Source organism: Gopherus evgoodei, chromosome 1 (assembly GCF_007399415.2).
Source record: "Gopherus evgoodei ecotype Sinaloan lineage chromosome 1, rGopEvg1_v1.p, whole genome shotgun sequence".
In the NCBI taxonomy this organism is placed as follows: Eukaryota; Metazoa; Chordata; order Testudines; family Testudinidae; genus Gopherus; species Gopherus evgoodei.
In genome coordinates, this window is record NC_044322.1 from 209,697,200 (window position 1) to 209,715,882 (window position 18,683).

The 18,683-nt window shown below is 49.6% G+C and overlaps 2 protein-coding genes across 5 annotated transcripts in view; one reads left to right on the forward strand and one right to left on the reverse strand.

The window, feature by feature from the left end:
* TMEM39A (transmembrane protein 39A) overlaps window positions 1–1,067 on the forward strand; it is a 29,415-nt gene extending 28,348 nt beyond the window's left edge. For all 4 annotated transcript variants that reach the window (XM_030533673.1, XM_030533682.1, XM_030533698.1 and 1 more), the window contains one exon: window positions 574–1,067. In XM_030533673.1, coding sequence (XP_030389533.1) covers window positions 574–807 — 234 coding nt within the window. In that variant the 3' untranslated portion in view covers window positions 808–1,067. The remainder of the gene's footprint in view (window positions 1–573) is intronic.
* A 1,883-nt stretch (window positions 1,068–2,950) lies between these two features.
* LOC115635249 (fatty acid amide hydrolase-like) overlaps window positions 2,951–18,683 on the reverse strand; it is a 42,027-nt gene continuing 26,294 nt past the window's right edge. The window contains exons 8-20 of the mRNA XM_030533661.1: window positions 17,695–17,855; window positions 16,678–16,763; window positions 16,177–16,260; window positions 14,229–14,291; window positions 13,989–14,066; window positions 13,752–13,840; window positions 12,817–12,853; window positions 9,768–9,916; window positions 9,515–9,577; window positions 9,050–9,125; window positions 8,413–8,497; window positions 8,099–8,186; window positions 2,951–5,113 (exon numbers count right to left, since the gene is read on the reverse strand). Of these exons, the coding sequence (XP_030389521.1) occupies window positions 5,003–5,113; window positions 8,099–8,186; window positions 8,413–8,497; window positions 9,050–9,125; window positions 9,515–9,577; window positions 9,768–9,916; window positions 12,817–12,853; window positions 13,752–13,840; window positions 13,989–14,066; window positions 14,229–14,291; window positions 16,177–16,260; window positions 16,678–16,763; window positions 17,695–17,855 (1,170 nt within the window). The 3' untranslated portion in view covers window positions 2,951–5,002. The remainder of the gene's footprint in view (window positions 5,114–8,098; window positions 8,187–8,412; window positions 8,498–9,049; window positions 9,126–9,514; window positions 9,578–9,767; window positions 9,917–12,816; window positions 12,854–13,751; window positions 13,841–13,988; window positions 14,067–14,228; window positions 14,292–16,176; window positions 16,261–16,677; window positions 16,764–17,694; window positions 17,856–18,683) is intronic.

Here is an 18,683-nt window from a genome sequence, read left to right on the forward strand (position 1 = left end):
GGAGGGAGAGATGGAGCCCGTATTGTCTGTTGCAGTGTGCACCTAGGTTAGCATGCACCTGTTTGAGGCCTGTGTTTAACACACGGGTGAATCTCAGTTCAGCTTCTAGGGGTGAAGTGGCTGTGTCCCAAATGGGCACTCTTATTGGCAGTCACAGCCAAAAAAGGCCAACGATTGAATGAGCCACACAGAGCGAACTCTCCTGTCAGTCAGGCTTGGAAGGGGAAGGGATTTCAGCCCTGGGTGATCTCCTTCTGCTGGTTCTAGGCAGAGCTGCTTTCTACTCACAGCGCTCAGCGCACTTGAAAGCACTTTCAAGTCCACAGCAGCAGTATATGCCATAGCCATTCTCCAGCATCGCTGTAGCATTGCTGCCTGGCACAGTAACGCATTACAAAGCAGGGAATCCAGATTGCCAGAGCATTTTTCTTGGCTACCGGGTAGCAGCTGATCTGGACATTACAGAGTATTTACCCCAATGCCCAAGGCCTTAAAACTGCTACAAAAATACTCTGTCAGCTTCTTTACCAGAGCAAACCACAAACATGCAGATCCTTTTTTTCCCCCCTGCAGTTCCTCTTTCACCGTCCATTACGGCTGCTCAACCTGCTTATCCTCATCGAAGGCAGCGTCGTCTGCTACCAGCTGTACTCCCTGCTGCGCTCAGAGAAGTGGAACCACACCCTCTCCATGGCCCTCATCCTCTTCTGCAACTACTATGTCTTATTTAAGCTCCTTCGGGACCGGATAGTATTGGGCAGGGCCTACTCTTACCCCCTCAACAGCTATGGACTCAAGGCACATTAACCTGCCAAATGCTCCAAGGGGTGGGGGTGGGAGGGAATGTCAGAGAAACTATTTTCGTACAGTTCTATTTTTTTCTTGCGCTGTTTATAAATATTTAAGATATTTTATATTTTGTATACTATGGTTTTGTGGGGTGGGAAGGGGGCAAGTGGCAATTAATGTCACTTTATAAACAAGGTGTTATTTTATATATATCTCTCTCTAAAATCAGTGTGTATATACCGTATATCTATATCCATACATACAGTTATGTGAAGCAACAGGCTTGTGTGTGTGGTCACTGTGTCTGCTTTGCTCACACAATTGCACTGCCACTGTGTCTCAGGCCCTCTCTTGGGGGGCAGGAGGAGTCTGTTACAAGGTAGAGAACTTGCCTCCTACCATGGAAGTGTGAACAAACTCCGTGGTGGAGACTAATCAACAAAGGGAACTAAAACCAGGGGGTTTCCAGAGGATTTCCTCTGACAGCTTAGTACCAAGAGCTTTTCGCACAGGCACATACTGCTCTGGGACATGCATGCACCTCTGATGACAGAGTGAGGAAAAGCATTTTGCTGCTCTAGCAGTTCAAGGTCTGTGCCAGGGCTTAGCACAGAAGCTAGGACTAAATCCACAAAGGAACTTAAATTCAGCATTGCACTGCCTAACAGGTGCTCAGGTGCCTAGTAGAATCCACAGCCCTGCGTCAGGTGCCCAAGAATGGGATCCATGAGAGGCAGCAAGGTGAAGCAGGAGCTATCAAAAAGGGACATGAGCACCTCCCTCTCATCATGACCCTTCTCCTTTAGTTCGGTGTCTAGCTCATCACAAAAACCAGTGATAGTGGTGCCATCTTAGCCCTGGGTAAGAGCACTCAAAAGGGATATGGGAGACCCAGGTTCAGGCTCTCTCTTTGCCAAATGGGGAGCAGGGATTTGAACTTATATCTCTCACAAGAATGCCCTGAGTTCTGGCATATTATGCTGTAGGGCTCTTGCTATGCTCCCTGGTGATGCCACCCCACTTTGTACAAATAATGGAATGGCCATTAAGGCCAGAGACTGAGCGACTCCAGTGCTTAGCAAGTAGGCTTGGCAGCATTGGATTTTTCTTTTTACAATTTCACTGGATAAGAGTGATGTTTGTTTTTAAGCATTTTTTTCCTATTTACATTTTCAGAGTTGTGCAAAATGAAGGGAATGTCAGACAATTATTTAATAAGTTGCTGTTGATTCAGAAAGTTGAAACTTTAGCTGTTCACACAAATTGTCAACAGCACCTGTCAAAATAAGAGTAAATAACCTTCAAACTCCAAGTTCAAGAGGTTTTTCTTATTTTGCCTATCTGTAAATTACAGTTATCACTGGAAGTATTTTTTCCATCAGTCTGTGTGTGTTGGTGAAATTGACATTTAGCAATAAAAGTCTAATCCTCCCAAGCCTATCAGTAAGTTAGAGCACTCCTCTGGGAGACAGGAGGCCCAAGTCCCTGTTCCTGACCACCCACCATTTCAGGCCATGCAATCAAGCCAGGTGCGGTAATGCCTGGTTTGAGGATCCTCCTGGGGCTCTGGTTCCTGGCCTGAGGATGCTGTGCACATGCTCAGCCACAGATTTTTAGATGCTGGGGAATGTGGGCACCTACAAGATTAGGAGGTAGCTGAGTGAGGGTTTTGAGGATCTAAATTTTGGATTTTAAGTACCTAAAGTGGCAGTTAGGCATCTAAATCATTTTGTGGATCTAGCCCTCAGTCAGAAATGCTGTTAACTAACATAGGGCTAGCTGGGAGACACCCAGCACATTGATTTTCTTCCAGAGGCTAAGGGGATGTGATCCCCTCCACCTAGAAGAGGTTGAGTCATCTCTTCAGACCAGAAGAGGAGTTCCCCTGGTTTAGAGAATGGGCCAAACTCAAACCAGGTCTTGCACTCCAATGGCACTGGAGTGAACCAGAAGCAGTTTAGGGTCCTCCCCCACCCCAAGTTGCTGCTGGCAGTTTATAACATGGCTAGTAGAAGGTTCTCATCACTGGGGTATCAGGACACACTTTACATGAATTTGAATCAGAGCAAATACATTTCTAGTACCCCCTGGCCCTCTTCACAGCAACCTTTTGAGGTCACCGCTGCAAATAGAGACCCTCAGTCACCTACAAAGAGCAGACTTGGAGAAAGAGAGAACTTGTTTATTTGAGTGAAAATACATCATCCATAACCATCCCAGTGTCTTTAGGCAATACACAGACACTTGTAGCCCCTCCACAGAAATGTACCAAACTAGAATTAAGGTTACAGTGGAGAAAGTATTTATCTATCAGTCATAAGGCTGTTGCTCTTCAGAGGAAGATACCAGAGCCTAGTTCTCATTGCTTAGCTATGTAGTTACAGTAGAAAGGAACTGAAAAACATTAAGACCTCCAGCAGTTTCACTCTAATTGCCAATGATGCTAGCAATCAGCAGTGGCTGCTGATGTTTCCCAGCAGGAACTGAAGGTAGATGAGACAGTAGGGTCCAGTGTGGTGCTTTTCCATTTGAATGCCATGAAACAAGCAGTCTTAATCCTTAATGTAAGGTCAGGTCCATTTAAAAAATGAAAATGGATTGACAGGGGTGTAAAAAACCAACTTCCCTTTGCTTCCTGCAGTGAAAGCTCCACCATTTCCTAGTCAGAGAAATGGGGGTTTGGCTCTTGTCCCACTCTGGCACAGCAGCAGCTTCTGCGCCAACTTTATATTTAAAACCTTCTGGAAGTGAGGGTGTAGCAGGAAGAATATATTGAATGAATCCAGGAGCTTCCCTGTTAAGTGCATCTGTGTCAGGTGTGTTACTAAAGAGGACAGGTAAGAAGCCTTGTCTTGTCTCTAGTCTCTCACCTGGAAGCCCTACCACCTACTCAGGTTTAGTGCTAGGCCTTTTCTTGCTCTGATAAAGTGACTAAGCAGAATGCACTAGGGCAGGAAAGGGCAGGCAGAAGCCTGAAGCAATCACAGGGGGGTAGAGGAAGGTGCCTATAAGAGCTTAAAGGCAGGAAGTTTTCCTATAGGCTGTGATCTTTAGCCAGGCCTGGCCTCTTCAGGGAAAGAAGAGCAGGGACTGGCTGTGGTAAACAGGGTTCACCCCGTGTGCTTTTTGGATGCGTAAGAGAGTGGACCAGTAAAAATCCCTCCTAGGTAGGGACAGCTGCCCTCTCCTTGGTCCACAGTTTAGTCCCCCTTTCAGTGCTTAGACAGCTCCTCCAGCAAATGTCTTAGCAGGAGGTGCTGGCTGTTAGGTCATAAGGGCTGGGTCATTATATCCCTTCTCTTATCTACTGCTGTGCTGCAGTTAGACATGCTTGTTGGTCTGCTGCTGTTCTGTGCACCCCACCCTCAAGCTCTATGAAGGGCTCCATTCATAACGTTTCCCCAGTTTCACAGGGAAAACCCACACTAACAAAAAATGCCAAGTTATGGTGCCAGCAGAGGAGGGGAAGGAGAAATCTAAAAGCAGCTTTAAAAGACTTTGTTTTCCTATGTTCCTGCGGAGTTTTGTTTAGTTTCTCTAGTTATCATATACACTGCAAGAGAGACTGGTCCTATGACAACATTTTATATGCACCATCTACTTGGCTGCAGGAGCAGTCAGATCCTATTAAATTATCCTGATTGGAAACACTCTCCTGTTGCAGCAGGGATACTGTCTCCCCTGCCCAAACAAAACAGAAAAAAACAACACCCAGGAACATGCAGTGTTTCATTCCCCTTTTCTAGAGTGTAATTAGGGCAAAAGGATTTACTTGAGGACCATAGGCTGCATTGTGCCAGGGATGTCCTCCCACCTCCCATGGAAGGCTGGGGGAGCTGAGCACCCATAGCTGATTTTTACTAGCACAGCCCACGTATAGGCAGTTGTTTGAGAGTATCCCTGTCTGGTCCTATTCATGTAACACCTCGAACTGAACCTAACTACAAAAATAAAGTGTGTTTCTGCACCCACCCATTAGCCCCACATCCATGCATAGACTGCTATCCTTTTACAGCCCCTGCACCTGAGGGCAGCATTGACCCTGGATGGGAATAAATATCCTAGAACAAACCACTATTCCACTATGTAAACAGCGGTGCTGCTGCCACCACCCCTTGTTGAGATCCATGTTAAAAGCAGTAACTCCTTTCCCCAATAATGCTCAGTCGGATCAGACCGGAACAATCACAGCATCTCCTTTCTGGGACTCCCGTCATGCGAGGACATCGTAATAAATGGCTGGCTTCCTGGTCATGTCGCGGAACTCCTCCAGCTTCAGGCCAACCCGGAAAAGAACAGCCTCGTCCCACCACTTTGCCATGACCTGCAAGTGGAAGATAGAGGCACTGTCACCCGCAGGGCTTTAGGGCACCGCTTGGTAAGAAAGCTCTGAGCGGTGGCTTCACCAGCAGGAATAGCACAGATACAATGAATGATCTTGTAACCCTCTAAGCAACGGGGTCAGGATCATGCTGAAGCCACCCTTGAATCTAGCACCCAGCTGGATGGCACCTGTGAATCACCAGGCCCAACACTGAAAGGCTACCACCACCAGGGACATTTAGGGAGAGAAATAGGGGCACTGAAATCCAGCAAGGTGGGAGAGCTTTCTGGGGAGGACAGGCTGGAACAGACAGGGACCGCTGCCCTCTCTTGGGGGATGACTGGCTTCCTGAGAAACTAGGTGGTCCCTGGAGGAAATAGGCTTGTGGCTGCCAGGCTGGCCCTCAGTGTTGCAGGTCTACTGGAAGTAAAAATTACAGGGCCCCATCCAGCTCCCTCCCAAAGACTGTCCCTTCCCTAGCCCCCGTTTCTGTGCACCATGTCATCTTCCTAGCTGCCCCATGCTTCTGGCCTCCCTTGGGATGCAGGAATTCTCACACCCCTGCACGTGAGAGGCTCTGAAGCCCCTGAGGACCAAGCAGTGGAGAGCAGGTCAGGAATTCAACCTGTGCTTGAGGCAGATGGGACTGTGACTGGGGTACTAGGGATGATGCTCTGGCTGGTGAGTCAGGTGTGTGCTTCTGGTGCGAGGCCCCTGAAAGAGCGAGAGCCTGTGGATAGGACATAGGGTCAGGTAGGAACTCCTTGCAGCTAGTCTTGCCTGGGTGCTGCCAACTCCATACCAGGAACCAGCCCTCTCTCTGGTCTGTCCTCCATGTGCCTGCCCATCCTCAGAATGGAAGCAGCACCTTCACAATGCACAGGAGGCCACTGGCATAGGGTTCAGGGAGGTTGGACAGGAACAGGTTTAGATGGGCAAGGAGCTAAGGAGCAGTGGGGGATGGAAGCAACTTAGAGGGAGGAAACACTAACTACTGCAACATGAAGAACCACCACAGGGTAAAAGCCGGCTGTTAACGTGGGGCAGGGATTAGACTGCAGCCCTGGCTGAGAACCCCAGTGGACGCTGCCACCTCACTAGGCTAACGGCGCTGAATACCAGCTAGCCGATGCCATCTACAGCCCGCGGCACGTCCTCCCGCCACTGCCTTGGAATGGCTCCCCACTGGATACCAAACCCTAGCTTCCTCCTCCTCCCACAAGCACTGTGATGGGTTGTGGGTCTTTGTTTTCTTTGGGGGGGGGGGCAGGGAGAGAAGGGGGGCCTATAGTCACAGATATCCAGCCAGCCAAAGCAGCGGGCTGCCATTGACTGTGATGCTGTAGCTTCCAGCAGTTTCTTGTTTTGAGCAGAATCAGTTGAAAAGATGATCTGTCTGCAGATCCCCATGCTAATGCCAAGGGACACTGGTCCAAGCGGTTTCAGGTGCCCTCCAGTGCAGGACAGTCAGCTCTTTAAGGCAGGGACCATTGTTCTGTTCAGTGTTTGTGCAGGGTGCTGTACAATGGGGTCCTAGTTCCTAACGGGGGCTCTGAGGTTCCACCCCAGTATAAATAATAGCGCAGCATAATTCCAGTTATTCAAATTCCCTTGATCCCAAAATCCCTACTTACCCAAGTGTGCAGAGTGTCTCCCAGCTAGCCCTACGTTAGTTAACAGCATTGCTGGTTCTCCCAACAACTGGTTACCTGCAAGTTTTGGACGTCCCCCAGGCCACTCAGAGGACAGGCGTGTGCTGTAAATAATATGCAGAGCTGCTCCCGGCTCTGCTAAGGCAAATCCCTAGCGTGTGGAATCGGGGGGCAAACTCTGTACAGCTTCATGCCGAGACTAAAGGTTTCTGTTCGCTCACAACTATCTCTGCTCCCTCCTGTCCCTGTCTTTTCCCACCTCGCTCCACAGCAGGTCTCTTGGGAGCATGGCCACAAATGCATCTATCAAAGGTACTTATGCAGCCCCCATCACTGCAGTACTTGAGCACCTCACATTCTGTAATATATTTATCCTCCTGACACCCCTGGGAGCTAGGGTGGTGCTATTAACACCAACACCACAGATGGGGACCTGAGGTGTCGAGAGGCTAAAGGACCTTGCCATGGTCACACGGGAAGTCTGTGGCACAGCAGGGAATTAAACCCTGGTCTTCCAAGTCCTAGGCTAGAGCCCTAATAAATGGGCCACCCTTCCTTGTCAAGTTTTAGAAGGCCCTCCCCCCAATATATATCCCCGGACACCTGTCACTCCTTTCAGTGGGGAAGGTGCTAGAACAGTTGTCCCTAAACTGTGGGGTGAGAGGAACGTTTGGGGGCCACGTGGTGGGGCCCAGGCCAGCCTCCATGGTGGTGGCAAAGCAGCGCCACGCAGCTCCCCTCTGCCCCCAGCCACAGCTGGACTCCGCCCCCTGTTCCGCTCCCAGCCCAGCTCTGCCCTTATTCACTCTCTGCCCCCAGGCCAGCTCCACCTCTAGCCATAGCTCCTCCCCCATCCCCGCCTTCAGCCCAACCACCTCTGCTGGGCGGACTGTGCAGTAAAGGAGGGGGAGCATGGACAGATCCATTACTGGTAATGGGGGGCACAATAGGAAAAGTTGGGCACCCCAGTGCGCTAGAGACAAGTAAAGGGAGCAATGAAGGTGGGAACAAGAGAGCAAAGGGAGAGAAAGTAACAGGAATGGAAGAGGGACAGACCCCAGGAGAACAATTGAGGAGGACATGAGGGTAGTGAAGGGGATCCAGTGTTTTCCGTTGGCCCCTGGGCTCATATTCTCCTGGTGACCCGGGGATACATAGTTCTGTATTAGGTCTGTTGACAAGGAAGAGCAGAAGCTTACACACTTTTTAGCATCAAATTCCACCTCCTTCATAAGCTGGCTATGGGGACCCAGCACTAGACACCCTTCTACCTGCAGAGCAGTGTGGTCTGGGCAGTTCTCACACTAGCATTAGCAAGGGGGTAAGTGTTTACCTGAAAGCTGATGGGAAGCCCAGTGGCCGTATACCCGACTGGCACCACCAGACCCGGGATGCCTGTGAAGTTTCCAAGCTGCATGTATCTGCAAGAGAGTGGGGAAAGTCACCTGCACTCTCACTGTTGGACAGTAGTGAAGTCATTTCCATGTGGAGAGGCAGAAACTGGAGCAGCTGTGATCTCTCTTGCTCAATAGCCAGTGCTCAGGTGGCAGAGGCTGGGACGAAAGAGCTGTGAGCATCTCCAGCGTTCTCCATTCAGCCGGACCATAAACACATTTTACTGCTCAGCGCAAACAGCACCGCTCTCACCTCATGCTCTTTAGTGTTGTTAGAACATCGTTGTTCCCCGTCAAGAGGTCAGAGTCCTGGATTCTTGGGGCAGTGCAAGCGGTGGCTGCATGAGAGAAATAGGCAATCAACAATCATCATCTCCTGCAGGGACAATTCAGCCCCCTTATGCCTCCTTTAAGGCACACGTTTGCTCTAACTCATCCCTGGAGTCAAGCCAAGTTCTTTTTGGTTTGTGCATCATCATCAGGAACAACAACTATCCAACCAGAAAAGGATTTTCTTGATGATGCACAGCAGAGAACAGATTCCCACTCCCTCCCTTGTAGACCGGCAGAGCCAGCACAGCTCAGTTAACAGGAGTGTTACAATTCCTATTTTTTAGTCAGCACAATGAGCAGTTCTGAGTGTGAAACATACACGGATCAGGCCTGGGGAACATAGAGGAGCAATTTTAAAGTCACACTTCTTTAGAGCTGGGGCAGAGCATAGGAAGGACGTTTGACTCACAGCAGTTATAAAAGGTATAATTTTGCAAGTTCAAATGGATTAAGCATTAACCCTGGAAGCCAAGTGCATCATGCATATGTGCACATTTACGCCAAGAGTCTCACTCCAAGCCACAGTAAATCCCATGCTCAGCCCACAGAGCAGAGACCTGGGGTGAGGATACAGTTCACGCTGGTGAAGATCTCTTGCAGAAAGCTCATGCTCCGAGTCCTCTGCCGATTTGCCTGCAAAGAGAAAGAGATGGTATCAGCGCAAAAGTGGGATGTACCAAGAAGACACTAATTTACAGAACGTACAGAGTCCTCTAGTGGTGCCTATCCCCATCACTGGGGGTCACAGCCTCCTTCCCTGATAAAGAGCCAGCACCACCACAGACTCACTGATCAGAATCAGAGTAAGAGCATGAGACCAAATGATTCCTCCCCTTCTGGGCCCCTCCAATCTTACATCGGTTCACAGGCAGAGGGCAGCACTGCTGGGTAACGTCTCTCCATGGCTCTCTACCTGGGTGCAGAGAGCTTCCAAGTGCGCTGTCTCCTCCCTACAACCTCGCCAGGCTGGGAGAAGCCTTCTTTGTCTGCCTCCTCTCTCTCTTCCACAGCACGCTCCTCACCTTAATATAATCCAGAGCTGTGAACTGGGAAGCCAGAGTAAGGTTGAGCCGTGTCTCCAAATTCTGAAACACAAAGGAACTTTGGGTGAGGGCTGCGCACTCCAGCTGGTTTCCACTCCCGCTTGGGGCAAAGGCTGAAAAAGCACCAGGTCCCATACACCATGAGCCTATCCACTCATGTGTCAAGCCATCTGTGTCAGTCACTGCTACACAAGTAAGGCTGATGCTAACAATCCATGCATCTGCCCCTTACCATTTGCTGGAAGTGGGTGTTGAAGTCAGGCTGCAGGAAATCCATCATCTCGCTGAGAATACAGATCACATGCGCCACCCGCACCTCCTCCATCTCTGGCAGGGGCACATCCATCACAGAGGCACCTAAAGCCTGCAGGTGCTCTACAGCTGAGCACGAAGCAGGAGGAGCAAAAGGAATGTGCTATTTCTTGTGTTCAGAAGGCTATAATGAGATGTCTGAGACTTAATCTCACATGAGGCAGGGGGTCCCACAACCATGTGGCAACAGGCTCTTTGCTCATAGGATCACACAGCGCATGGGCAACACCACACCTGGCCGCATCTAGTTATAGAAAAAACTGCAGGGCTTTTGTTCACTAGATCACAGCTACCCACACGACAGAGCGGACCCAGGGGTGAGGACTCATGGTCTGCTCTCAACTCTGCCACTGGCTTATTACATTGTGGGTAAGTTGCTTGCAGCTCAGTTACCCTTCTGTAAAAAGGGCATAACAATGCTTCCTTGACTTAGCAAAATGCTTCCAGATGTGCTGACATGAACAATGCTAGACTAGTGTGGTCGCTACCAATGTTACTAGTCTGAGGCTCTCATCCAAGGAACATTCAGAATGAACAATGTGAAATGAAAGTCAAAGACAAAAATCAACAAGTTGCTGAAAATTGAGGGGGCACTAAGTGGTTGCATGTCTGTTGGTTAGAGACATGGAATGAGGAGTCTAGACTCAAGAACTCTGTCCCTGACCTCCGCAGACTCACTACAGAACCATGACAATTCACTCAACCCATGTGAGCCTCCATTTTGCCATCTGTAAAATGAGAATAAGGCGATTTACCCACCTACTGGCATGCACACATTCAAATATGAATCTGTGTTTGTACAATGCTATACAAGAGCTGAATATTATTAAAACATCTGATCAGCTTTCCAATCTGTAGTAGCGTAGGTGGAGTTTGTGTCTCTCTTGCATTCAGACCACATCACAGTGTGCATTTTAATTAACATACTGACAATCTGCCCCTAATGTCTGACAGCGAAAGACATCATGAGGCTACACACAAGGGAGCAGGCTTAAAACTGCTGTGGGAAACAGCTCTGAACTTCCTGATTTCTGGGTAGCTAAAACTCAACCTTGATGTTGCATTTAATTAAGCAAAAACTCTCTGGCATTTTTAAGGAGTCTGTGATCTTGGCATCCAAGTGCTGAATGCCGGCTGTGAGGCAGAGGGGGGCCCTGAGGACTGCAAGGGGGAATTGGAATTAAAAATTCACAGGGAGACACTACAGTAATATTTATATATACACAGTAGTCATAGGCAGTGATGAGCTGCTAAAATCTTAACAACCGGTTCCCTATAAAAATTTCTGATTTAAGGGATGTGCCACAGTATGTATTTTTTGTACCAATAAGGTTACCATACGTCCGTATTTTCAAGAGAGGAATTTTGCCCAGACAGCGATTTAAGAACCTAAAAGCCTGACATCTCCAGGAAAATACAGATGTATGTTAACCCTACCTAAAGTTCTTTTTAAAAAGATGGGCCAGAACTAGAAATGAGCTCCATTTCACAAGTGTGGGTCAGCGCCACTCCCTTGGGGTGTGGTAGGGTGACCAGATGTCCCAATTTTATTGGGACAGTCAATTTTTGGGTCTCTCTCTTATCTAGGCTCCTATTACCCCTCACCCCCGTCCCAATTTTTCACACTTGCTGTCTGGTCACCCTAGGGTGTGCACATGTGTGGGTCCCAGCTGCTCCCCGCCCCCTCCCCCCATTGAAGGTGTGCAGGGTTACTGCCCTGAGAACTGCAGGGCACCAGTGGACATGGGGCTGGCTGCAGACAGGGGTGTGGGGCAGGGCCAGCTGGAGGCAGGGAGTGTGACATGGGCTGGCTGTAACAGGGGCTGGATGCGGGCAGGTGGTGCACACAGGGGGATGGCTGCAGGCAGGGGTGCAGGTACTCACACGGGTAGAGTGGCTGGGAGCAGCACGAGCAGCATGACACAGCCGGGAACCCACCAGGCAGCAGCAGTAGCCCCAAGGAGGAGCAGCAGCAGGGCCAGGAGGCAGCCCACATGGCTCCTGCTGCGCAGCGGGAGGAGGAATTACACCTTCCCAGCTAGAGCCCATCAAAACTTCCCTCTCAGGGAAGCCAGGTAACAAGCGGTTCTAAAACCGCTTCTAAACTTCACAACCAGTTCCTGCGAACCGGCTCCAGCTCACCCCGGTCACAGGAGTTGGGAACAGACAGGATACATGTACTCAGAACAGCAACAAAAACTCCAGAGGAGATGGGGCAGCAGCTCAACTCTGATGCGTGGATGACACAAGACACAGGCCCCTGTGAGGGCTCTCCTCCAAGTAGTGACACGGTCCATCCTTGCTGAATTTACAAGATCTGACAAGACTAACCCCCCCTCCCCCCCGGCTAGTATCCCTGCAGCACATCTGATTTGGCTGTAATCAAGGGAGCCCCAAATAGTGGGTTGACGGGAGCAGGATTCATACCCACATCTCCCACCCAACGAAGCACTAACACTAGGCTAGCAGACAAGGCAAACCCAGAAAGGCTTTCAGAAGACAAGTCTGCACGATTATATTGTAAATATGATGGCGCACAGGCTGGGTTATCCAACAGCAAAGGAACAAGCCTAGAAAGCCAGGTTCAAAGATGGGGGAGTGGGCAAGGCTCCCACTTGAACTAAACAAGCCCAAACCCACTTAGCTTTAAAACTCCAGCAAGATCAGGGTTATTCAGGGCACCATGGCCACTGCGGTCACGCAGCCAGCCAGTGGGAGCTAGGTTAGCCAAGGTTACAATTCCAGAACTCAAACACGAGCTACGCAGAGGAAAGCACCACTCAGGTGAGAGCCAAGAGAACCAACTACAGTTTGAGTTACGGTCAGCTGCCCCCCGACAGACTCAACACATTTCTCCAAAGTGACAAGGCTGCAGCCTCCCACAGGCTGGAGCCTCTGGAGCCTTTACCGCAGCTTTTTATGGGGCCATGGGGGAGCAGACATCAGAAACAGAGAAATGCTTACTCTACCTTTTTGGCAGACTGCCAAAATTTCTGCATCACAAGCCTGAAGGACAAGACAGAAAAATAAATTAACTAACTGAAGGCCTTTTCAATTGTCATCCCCTCTTCCCCCAGGCTGAACCCAACATCGGCCTCCCCACCATCCTGAGCACCAAATTAAAGGCTACACGCTCCTCTCCTCCTTGAAACACAGCCTTGGGCATAAAACCAACACCTCTCACACCGTGGCTATTTTTAGGGCCCCAGCTCCAAGACCACACAGCCCTGTGTTTGCTGCTCTGGAGAAGGAGGAAAACAGAGCCATGGCACAGCTAAAACAGCACATGAACCCTCCCTTGCAGCATCCAACCCAGTAGCCGACAACCCCCCTTCGGCTGGCTTGGGTGGAAGGAATGCGACCCCAGCACAGTCTTCAGGAGACAGGCAGTGGACGCAGGGTAGAGCTGGCTGGAAAATGGAATTTCCATTCTGTGAGAAATCCTGATATTTCAAGACTTGTTTGCGTCCCGAATTGGGGTGAAAAGTTGAAATACTGAAGTTTTTCACAGAATGAAGAGGAGTTCTCACAAATGTCAATTCAGAAGCATCAATGCAAATCGAAATACCTCCCTTTCCTAATGTGATATTTCCATTTCACCAAGGTATTTTAAACTAAACTGTTTGAAATTTTCTAGAAGAAAACGTCACTGCTTCAGAAAAGTACAAAGTTTCATTCTAATCAATGTTTTCTTCTGGAAAATTTCAATTTCAACAGAACCATGGTTTTCCCTCAAAAAAGATTTTCGTTGTGAAGTTTCCGACCAGGTTGTAGTGCTAAGGGCAGCGAGGAGAAAGACGTCTGCGATCAATCCTCAGCTGGCAGGCTAGAGGAGGGGACAGCTGCATTGAAGGAATTCCAACAGCTGACACAGTGCACCATAAAGAGAAGAGACAACAGGCACCTTAAAAAAAGTCCAGTTCACACCCAATTTTAAGCCCTTGAGGTCAGGAGTGAGGATTTCAGACAGGGATGGTTTTGGCTGCTGTAGTCCTGCAAGGGACAAAACAAAAAGATCCCATCAGGCAGGGACCTACCCACTGCGAGCTATCAAACAGGTCATTACATGGGATAACCAAGGGGGGAGGGGGAAGTCAGGCAGGGAGAGGGGGGATAATTGAGAGAGAGGGAGCTCACTCACCATATGGGTACAGTGGATCTGGCTCAGCTAGGATGCTGTACGCAATGGCTGCATCTGTCACTGACGTACAAATGGGGCCTGTCCGAAATAAATGAAATGGTTGCAAACATGACAAGGCGTGAGCAGGACACACCCACTCCCAGTGACACACACTCTCAAGCAGGGGCTTACACCTGCTGTATGTCTTCACACGTGGGCAAGCACAGGGAAGTCAGCGCAGCGCCATGAGACCCCTCTTACCAAGGCTGACGGTTGAGTAGGAGAGTGGAAGACAGCCGTGACAACTGATGAGCCCAAACGTACCTTCAAGCAAGACACAGAGATCACATGGAGGAACAAACTGTATTAAGTGGAAACAGACCAGCGCTCGGTAGACCCAGTCTTCCTAAAGATCCTTTTGGCTCAGGCCCATCTCTAGTATTAACCTGCAAGGGGATGAGGCTAAATACCCTCAACCCCCATCCTCTTGTGTGCCTGGAGTGAGATGGCATCAGTCCCACACAGCTAGTGGCTCTAGACTGGGTTCCTTCATCAAGCCAATCAGGTTCAGAATACTTCAGAGGAGATTCTAAAGAATGCGAGGAGTGGGGGGGTGGGGGGGGGAATAAGAGCATAATTGGCTTAGGATTTGGTTCAGCTAAAGCTAGCATTGATTACAGCACAGACTTGCAAGAGATGGAAGAAACCTACAGCATGAAGTTCCATCCCGCCACTCCCAGAGGGCCCATGGCAGGGCTACTTTCTTACTTTCAAGTCAGGGCTGCAGTCCAATGTAAAGTTAGGGAAGAATTTACTTTAGGGGAGGCACCAGTAGCAAATGTGCTCAGGGAGAAGTAGGACTAACATTTTAGAAACCAAGCTTTAGATCCTTGAGGAGCCTTTACAGAGCAGAAGTGACTAACCCCCACCTTTACACTAGGAACCAAGCCCTTCTGCAAACACGCACATGCTTAACTTTGAGCACATATGCAGTTCTACCGAGGTCAACAGGACTAATTATGCATGTGCTTAATTTGAAGTATGTGCATAGAGGTCAGCAGGATTGAGGCCAATAACACTGCCTTCCTACTAGCAAGTATCAGAGTAGTAGCCATGTTAGTCTGGATCTGTAAATGCAGCAAAGAATCCTGTGGCACCTTATAGATTAACAGACGTATTGGAGCATGAACTTTCGTGGGTGAATCCGACGAAGTGGATATTCACCCACGAAAGCTCATGCTCCAATACATCCGTTAGTCTATAAGGTGCCACAGGACTCTTTGCTGTTCCTACTAGCAGTATTCCCGCCCCACTTCTGAGGTGGCCAGCCATAACCTACTACACATGCCCCCCTAGAAAGGAGTACAAGTTCACTTGGGTTTACTACTCCACTGGTAACTGGAGCCCTAAACTGAGATACAGGGCTGGGGTGACTGCCTCATTCAAAACTACAGAATTCCTAGGTTGGGGAAGATTTATTTACAGGCTGTAAATCAATCCTGGGGATTTGCACATCTCCAACAGAGGTACATGGATTTACAGCTGGATGATTCTCTGCCCCTTAGTCCTCTCCTTCCTGGTGGAATATGGGAAAGAAAGGGGAAATTCAACACTTGCTGGAGGGAGACAACTTTCATGGTGTGCATTCCAAACCCTTAGCAGCAAGGTCATGTCAGAGATGCCTATGGACCCTGAACCCAGAGCTAGTGGGGCTCATGCTGTGGCTTCCTTCCCTTATAACCCTTCACCCTCCAAAAAAACAAGTCCTCACACTGCAGCTCAGAATGACATCGACTTATCCCTGCTCCTTCAGCCAGGGCAAGCCACTGTGCCAGGGCTAAAAGACAAGAGGGGCTGGCGTACAGAATGACCCAATTGTCATCTGGAGTCAGGGATGTACTAGCTAACCAGTAAATGTCTCCATGTTTGGCCAAAAATGATTATTTTCATTTTAATTAAAATCCATAAGATGCATGGACAGACAAACTCTAAGTTCCCTAACAACCATTTAAAGTCCCAAGTCAAATACAGCAGATCTCAGAAGTCGAATCCTTGTCACAGTTAGTTACAGCCACACGCTGAACAGGCACTATCATCCCAACCCTGCAGAGGGCTGGGGAACAGTTTCATGCTCAGGAGGGTATTGGCCATTGTGTGGGGTCCCACCATCCCCCAGGAAATGCAGGATCCCCAGGTAAAGGGGCAATACCTTTCAGACCCACAACACCACAGAAAGAAGCAGGAATCCTCACAGATCCGCCTCCGTCAGTGCCAAGAGCCAATGGGCAAAGACCTACAGAGAAACGTGTATTTGCATGGGACCATAAAGACTGTATACAGTCCTTCCCACACCATTTTCCCAGAATCTTTAACAGGAAAGAGCAGGCATATGCGCCCATCTCTACAAAGGGCAATACCCACTGACATCCAAATCCCCTCAGAGGCCCAACCACAACCAGCTTTTACACCAGACAAAGCACTGCATGGAAAGCCTATTTACTCCAGCAGGCTTATTCCTGATCCCAGGCCCCTTGCCTTGGATTCTGTTATCTTCTGTTCTCTGCCCCGCTCCTAAAACACCCCTGGTGAATCTATCGCAGGCCTCTCTCCACCCACCCACAAAACTTCTGCCACACCCCAGAATCTTCCCCAAAGGCTCCAGCAACTTCCGAAGTGGCCTTTCCCCCTGGCTAGGTTCAGTTCATCTCACCTGCCGCCACAGCAGCAGCCGATCCACTGGAGCTGCCCCCAGTGAAATGCTGGGGGTTGTATGGGTTCCTAGCGGTGCCATGGAATCTGAAGGAGACAAAATGAGAGTGTGCAGACTTTCCAATGACAGTGTGTTGGACTCACCTTAGGGTAGGGGAGGAAACAAAATCATGTCTCAGAAGTAACCTAACTTTCACCCCCACAAGCAGGTGCGGGCAAACTTTTTGGCCAGAGGGCCGCATCAGATTTTGTAAATTGTATGAAGGGCTGGTTAGGAGAGGGGGGCATACCCCCCACCCTCGCTTCTCACCCCTGATGGCCCGCCCCTAGGACCCCTGCCCCATCCATCACCCCCCCACTCCCTGTCCCCTGATCACACCCAGAACCCCCACCCCCACCCTTCCTGACTGCTCCCTTCCCCCCCGGACCCTTGCCCCTATTCAGCCCCCGTTCACCACCCTGACTGTCCCACCCCCTATTCACCCCCCTACCACCACTCCAAACTCTCCTGCCCGCTACCCAACACCCCCGCTCCCTGCCCCCTTATCACACTGCCTGGAGCACCAGTGGCTGCTGGTTGTACAGCCACACACCGTGCAGCAGACACCAGGTCAGGCCAGGCTCTGCAGCTGCACTGCCCCAGAAGCTTGGAGCCCCATGACCCAGAGCATTGTGCCAGCAGCAGAGAGAACTGAGACTGCAGGGGAGGGGTGGGGGGCCGGGGGCTAGTCTCTCATGCCAGGAGCTCAGGGGCCGGGCAGGTGGGTCCCACAGGCCGTAGTTCACCCACCTCTGGCCCCTAGGCACACTGCGCTACTCTCTAGGCATCCTGTGCCTCGATTTAGACCCCACCCCTCAGACACTCAAACCCTTCACATGGCTAAGATGCTCTCCTTGCCACCGTGCGGGTGAGATGTGAGAATATTCAACAGCTGAATTTCATGACTGAGGGTTTTTAAAATGTACCTGAATGACAAAAAAAGGGGTGGGGGGAGCGGGGTGGGTGTGACTTGTTTACCGGTTGGGGTTACAGCCAGTGGTTCCAGTCCCTAGCTCATGCATGTTTGAGACCCCGATAATGATTGCTCCAGCCTCCCGCAGCTTCCTGGTCACTGTAGCATCTTCAGTTTCTGGCTCTGTCCCAAGGTATGCTGTTCCCACTCGGCAGTGATAAGGCACCTCAGTAAGAAACAGAAAAAAGTGTGTTCAGTATACTGAACACACAAGATCCAGCAACTTCTTCTCCACAACAACAGAACAGGATTCTTGGAGGAATCAGCGCCCACCTGGCCTAGATACTCAAGGCATTGTGGTGAAATCAGATCTGGCAAGTACAATGGCTGCTTTTAGCCTCACTGCTCAGGTGGGGTACTGCCCTCCTTGTGCTGGAGTTCTCTCTGGAGGCTACTTGGAATCAGAAAACTCAAAATCAAAAAGTTAATATTCCGCTAACTGCTCTGTTCAGGCGCTAGTTAGATATCAGGCCGGGGAGAGTACTAACACGATGTAGATAGTCAGGTAACAGCGACCCAACTTTGAATAAGGCTTGGAGATCTCTGGATGGAGAGTGCTATAAAAGTATCAATGATAATTCTAACCTGCTGGCCAGATGGCAAATGATCGCTCTTTCGTGCATCTCCACTCTCCGCATTCATGTATTAGAAGGGGCTGCAAGTTTCAAATTTGGATGCCTAAAGTTAGGCACCTAAATTGGTATTTAAGCACCCAAATACGTGGCCTCATTTTTGGACAATGGAATGAGACCAAACAGAACAGAACACAACACCTGCAGCTCCCATCGATATGGCGATAATTCAGTGATATGTATAGAAGCACCATCTAATTGCTGACGTAGCTGTCAGGAGTTACTAATGGTAACTATTACTAGGACACAGGCAAAAAACTGGTGTGTGATTTACAAAAACATTCACTGTCCTCCTGACAAACTCAGGGCTTCAGTTCACAAGAAATTTCACTATTTTTATTTTGCAAATTTGCTTTTGTTTT